At 42.0% G+C, this 6,134-nt stretch overlaps 1 protein-coding gene across 1 annotated transcript in view; it reads right to left on the bottom strand.

Annotated features, from left to right (window-relative positions):
- ptprb (protein tyrosine phosphatase receptor type b) overlaps positions 1–5,396 on the bottom strand; it is a 48,538-nt gene extending 43,142 nt beyond the window's left edge. Inside the window, exons 1-2 of the mRNA XM_050037847.1 lie at positions 5,026–5,396; positions 1,021–1,456 (exon numbers count right to left, since the gene is read on the bottom strand). Of these exons, the coding sequence (XP_049893804.1) occupies positions 1,021–1,456; positions 5,026–5,091 (502 nt within the window). The 5' untranslated portion in view covers positions 5,092–5,396. The remainder of the gene's footprint in view (positions 1–1,020; positions 1,457–5,025) is intronic.
- Between the last annotated feature and the right edge of the window lie 738 nt (positions 5,397–6,134).

The following is a 6,134-nucleotide window of genomic DNA, read 5'->3' as shown; positions in this document are numbered from 1 at the left end:
GTGTCTGTCAGGTTTGTGTTTCCCTCTTGCTACTAGCTGCTCGCTAATTCCTGCTATCAGCTGTTTCCTGTATATCCACTGCCAGTGGCTCGCACGTGCAGCGTCATCAACAGCTCCTCCCACAAGTCATCAACAGCCCCTCCCGTGGCGGAAGGGCACCTCGTTCTGTTTAAACTAAAAAGGTTCTGCCAATATGTCTACCCTACGAGGCGGGAAATTGGGCACCTCGGATCAACTCACCAATCCGGCTCTGTGTGTCTAAACGCTCGCAGCTTGCCGGCAAAACGGCCCAACATTCACTGAAAATCTGTCAGTGTAAAAGGGGCTAAAGATGGAGGCACCAGAGACAGAAATCAGAAATGTGCTGTCAGTGTTTAAATCAAACATCTGGACTTATTTTGGATTTTCTAACACAGAAGGAGGACTTGGATATGACATGTGATTTACAGCTGTGTCATATGAGAATAAAATACTCTGGGGATACTACGAACATGAGGGCTCACCTCACGCCACCATCCAGAGATAGCATTAGCTGCTGTCAACCAAGCTAACGCTAAAAATCAACACAGGACACACTGAGCTCGACACAACTACCATCAACTGTGAGAAAGAAAGAAAATAACACAGTCCATCACCTTCTTCATGTGCGAAGATCTGCGTCCATACACCTGTTGAAACCAAGGCTTTTGTTACATGCTAAAAACACGTGAACCCAGGTATGTGACTCCGCCCCCTCACAGCCGTACCCAAGCTCTACAGAGAAGTGAAGCATAAAGCTGAGGAATCTTTGAGTACAGCAGGAAGGGTGGCGTTAACCTGTGACGCCTGGACTTCAAGGTTAGTGGATTTACATGTGACGAACAGCGTTCAAACATCATTTCAAAATAGTTTGCACCCAGTTTGAAAGAGCGATGGAGACTGTGTGACACTGACGAACGCTTCAGAACAAGTCAGGACATGGACCTTGAGCGTGTTGTCTACACACTGACTGGTTTATGTGTGGACTGGGTGAGGACTTACTGGTGTTCACGGTGATGTTTGCTGTCTCCTCGTCTTTCTGGGACTGAACCTGCAGCAGGTAGGTGGTTCCAGGCTCCAGGTGATCCAACACGCAGGTGAAAACACTTCCTGTCTCCTTGTTCCCTCCATCCTCAACTCCTAGCTGGTTTGTTCCCAGATAATTAGCTCCCGTCTCCTCCTCCTCCTCCTTCTTTGTCTCCTCCTCTCCTTGCTCCTTTCCTCCAATCTCATTAGTCTCTATCTCCTCATCTCCTCCTGTTCTTCTTCTACATTCGGCGCCGTCTGCTCCGGTGTCTGGTGATGTCACAGTGAAGGAGCAGTCCCGTCCAGGTGTGCTGACGGTCAGTGAGATGGAGTCCAGACTGGATACTGGTTCAGTCACAGAGATGCTACATGGGATGGACTGGGCCTCTGTGGGAGCTGCGCTGCTCACATCCTGACGAGGAAACAAGACCACAAACATTAAGAAGATGAAGAACTGATAGACTTTTGAAAAGTTTTGATTTGCCATCAAAAACCTGTAGTTCAAAGGAGTTCAATCTGACATCACTGTCTGAAAGAGAACATTCTCACACATGGCCTCCTGCAATTCAAGGTGTTGCACCGCCTTCGTCTACCCAAAGAAAAGTTAGCCATGATTTATCTGGCTTTATCTGGAAACAGCGAACACGACAAATCTTTATTGCCAAAACTAAAAATGTATTAAATATACTGCTTTAAAAAATATCTAGATATTGTTCAGATAAAATCTGTAAAACCAAAAACAATGGATCTTTTGTGTCGCTGCCAGGAACCATCAAATGGATGGTAGTTGGTAGTTTATCAGCTGCGGCTATTTCAAGGACAGTTACTGTGTGTTTTTATCACTTTTTGGGTTCAACCAACTTTTGACCTTGTGCATGTGCATGTGCATGTGTGTGTGTGCTTGTATTAACCTTTGATGCTGTAAAGCAGTGCAGAAAATAAAATCATTCATCACTGATAATGAGGTTCAGGGAGTTTAGAGAGGAACAATGCTGCAGGGAAGACAGAGACGGACGGACAGATAGTGAGACAGTCAGACAGGAAGTGAAGGAAATGACAGAGGAAAATGAAACTGCCTAAGTATCAGTGTAACACACTGTGAGATCCTGCAAGATGCCCGGACATCAGCACATTGGTCCTCTCTCTTCTCTGTCTCTGTGAGTCCAGTATAGAGACAGATCCATGTCATGTTTAGCTTAGCTTAGCACAAACACTGGGAACAGGGGGAAATTGCTAGCCTCCTGCTAGCTCCATCTAAAGTTTAAAAAAAAAAAAATCCATCTTCCAACAACTCAAAGTCCGACTTACATGCTTACACCAGTCAAAATTGTAGTTAACATCCACGCCAGACTTTTTAATATACTGTATGAAGTGAAGACTTAAATTAAAGGTATTAAGTGTATTTTAAAGCAAAATATTGACAGGCAAGAGTCCAGTGAATAACTTCTAGAAAGAAACTTGCCTCAGAGATTATTTTTACAGGAGTACAGAGGACTGACGAAGTGCTTCATCACTGGTGCAACGACAATCACCTGTATGAATTCTTAAGTTGCGGCCTAAAACATGTTTTGTGAGGTAACAGTGACCTTTGACTGTTGACCACCAAAATCTAATCTCATTGTTGAGTCCAAGTGGACGTTTGTGCCAAATTTGAAGAAACTCCCTAAAGGTGTTCCTGAGATAATGCGTTCATAAAATTGGGATGGACGGACAACCCAGTGACGGCTGTCATTGACACTGAGGCATTAAAAAACACATTGTAGTTTAAGCAGCAGTTAGCATTGGCGCTATTTGTTGACGGAAAACTACCTAAACTTTGTCCAAACTCGACTGGTGACAAGCTATAAAGAAACAACATGCACAGTAAATCAGATCTTTGGAGTCATTCTGGTTTTGGGAAAGTAGCGTACAGTAAGCTTTTTGTTAACTTTCGTGCAGCAGGTTGCGTACAACTAGCTCTTGGAGCATGAGCCCACAGGAAACCAAAACTATGAGATTAATCTGGCTAAAACTTGGTTAAAGCTGCAGTTTGGTGTTGATTCTCAGTTGGATCGGCAGTACGAACGTGTTTTTGAGTCATTTCATTAGGATAATAAAAAAACTATTCATCATTTACTTTAAATTTTAAATAAAAGTGCGCTGCTGTTTGGCATAAGGTGCTTTTCCACACGACCACTAGGGGGCACCTTCAATTCTTCATACAGATGCTTTAATTTAACAGCATAATAGTGTACACAGGCGCTGATGAAGCGAAGCCGAGCTGCTACAGCCAGAGGTAATCTTTCTAACCATATTTCTTTACTGCAACAAAGTTTTGTTTTGTAACTACAAAGTATCCTCAAATAAGACGGATTAGGGACATACCGTATAACCTTATCATTATTGGTTAAATTCTATCAGAGGATTTTGTTGTATGTTATTAAACTCTCTCTCTTCACCCAGTTTTCGTGTCAACCTCAACTCAAGGATTCAAGAATCATTTATTGTCATCAACAAAATGCAGGATGTGGTCCCTTTAGACGTCACAAGGAAGACAAAACAAAAACATGTTTTGAGTTTGCATCAGGAGGAAGGTAAACAGCAGCAACAAGAACTCTGGTGAGCTCTCTGGACAGTTTCCATTTGATCCCTGGCGTCAGAATCTTATGAAAACGTGTCGTTGTTTGTCTTTGTGCGCCGTCTGGTTCAGGAGTTACGAAAATCAGCATTTTTCGCCGTTAGCGTGGACATCAAGATGGCCGCCAACCAAACCCCATGGGCCATGAGTTGACCTTAGCAACAAGTAAAATTCTTACCTAGACACCAAACCAGGTTACAAAAAACGGGAACTTGTCCTGCTAGAATAAATACTGTACGTCCGACATCTTAGATTCGCCTTCAAGAAAACATGGTCTATCAATTCTGACAATGTTTGAGCATCAAGCATGTTTTTGCTCATTTTAACAATAACGATTTCTTTTCGAGACAAGCTTTTTATCCCTAGTTAAAGGAGAAGATGTTGACTGAATGACTTCAGAAAGACGTTTAACACGCATCAGGACTCTCACAGTAAGGCTTGTATCAGGAGACTTCAGAGATTTGGTCCAAACTTTGACTGGATGGATGTGGTTACTGATAACATGTCCTGAAAAGGCATTTATGTATTTACATTTCCTTTTCTCTTTCTTATTATCGTATATTGGTGCACCCTGCGCCAGTCTCTGCACTGTTTGACTCTGATGAAGACGCACCAGGTGCTGAAACGTTAGTCTTCACCATCAAGTCTGTGCACTCCGGTATACTTTGGACCGAATCTCTGACGTCTCTCCTGATACAACATGACTTCAATTTCTCTTTAGTGAAACAGATGTTGCACTAAAATGCACAGCCGGAAAAATCCTCTTGTAGATAGCTCGCTCCCGTGTGTGCAGCTCACAAGAGAAACATTTTATACCCTATAAAGAAGTCTTTTTAATTTTGATTGATTTTTCATTGATTTTTTTATGAAGACAAACATTTCTTTGACATTTCTTTACGACACAGCATCTCATCAGAGGGAAACATCTTACTTTCTCTTTCTCTCTTCAACTTAACTCCTGTGTATGATGGTAAATAAAAACACCTTATTTATTGTATTATATTCTACACTTGCATGCAAATATGACGGGAACTAATGTTTAATTTTGGAAGCATGGTGAATAAGTAATGATGGACTGTGGTGGCTGATGGATTCTTTGATGTAAAGCTGCGGCTTTGTTTTGACAGAGATACTTTTTCTGGTGTAATGACAAAATACAATAGATATTTTAAATACTAAAATATTAATACTGTCCCTTAAGATGAGGCTCGACTGCAGCAGCATGCAAACGTGTCGACTTTTAACCATTTAAACTCATAAAAATTATTTTCACTTTTTGTTTCACAGAATAACTTGAATTGCATCTGAAACTTTACACTGTGGAACATAAACATGTGAACTAAAGGAAATGGGAGCAGACTCACCCAGAGCAGCAGCAGAGAGGTGACCCACAGGCAGCAGAGATAAAAGTGAACTTTACATTTCAGCATTTTGATCGTCCTTCAGATCTTCAAGCAGAACAAACTCCACCATAATCCTGAGGATGAGGTAGAAGACGTGACTTTATATTCACCCTTTAGAGCCAGAAAATATTCCTTTCTTTTGTCTTTGAGGTCCGTTTGGAAAATTAAAGTCAGTGGAAACGAAGCAGCTGGAAATTTAAATGTATCTTAGAAAGACAGAGTAGATCCCTGTCAGACGATTTTGATTTTTCTCCAGATATTTCATCTGATTTGTTCGTCGTCTCTTCTCGGTCTCATGTCCATCCTCAACTCAGACTTCAAACTCAGTCTTTCCTCTCTTTTCTCTGGACTCCCTGCCTGTCTCACCCTCAGCTGTCTGTCTCTCTTCCTGTCTGTCTGTCTGTGTGTCGGTCAGACTCTATAGTGTCGAGGTTGGGAGTCACTAACGGACTTCCTCAATCAAGCCAACAGCTCTGTGAGTCACTGCAAAGGCACGACAACACCAACTCTGCCTGGATGGAGGCTATAAATAGGCCTGTAACTACAATGGCAGCACACCTAGCCGCACCAGCAGCAGAGGTAGATGTTAAAAATAGAGACGAGTGTTTGATTAATTCCCACTGAGACGAGATCGTCCTGGAGTTTAACGTTTGCTCTCTTTCTTTTCATGACAGCGTCGTCTTTTGATGCGGCTCCATCTGTTTCTCAGGTGTAAATTTAGTTTGGGCTCCAAATTAACATCGTCTTTGGTTTCTGATTTATGGTTCTGAAGACACATTAAAAAGTATATATATTATATTGTCATTGAACCAAATAACTGGGTGATAGTGGTGCCAATCCAACTGAGAATCAACACCACACTGCAGCTCTTTTACTCACTTTGAACTAAGGATAAAGATATATATCGGGCGATAAATTATCCGCCAATAATGGGAAATATGCATTAATGTGTACCAGTCCATAGCCACTGGTAGCTTTGTCACCTTCTACCTATGCCAGTCCTCAATGCCTATGTGCAGTTTCACATAGATTGACCACGTCAGTGAGTAGAAAAACGTGGGACAGACAGA

The sequence above is a fragment of the Epinephelus moara genome, chromosome 24, assembly GCF_006386435.1.
Source record: "Epinephelus moara isolate mb chromosome 24, YSFRI_EMoa_1.0, whole genome shotgun sequence".
NCBI lineage: Eukaryota > Metazoa > Chordata > Actinopteri > Perciformes > Serranidae > Epinephelus > Epinephelus moara.
The sequence above is the reverse complement of the archived record's forward strand: the minus strand, read 5'-3'. Positions and strand labels throughout refer to the sequence as shown.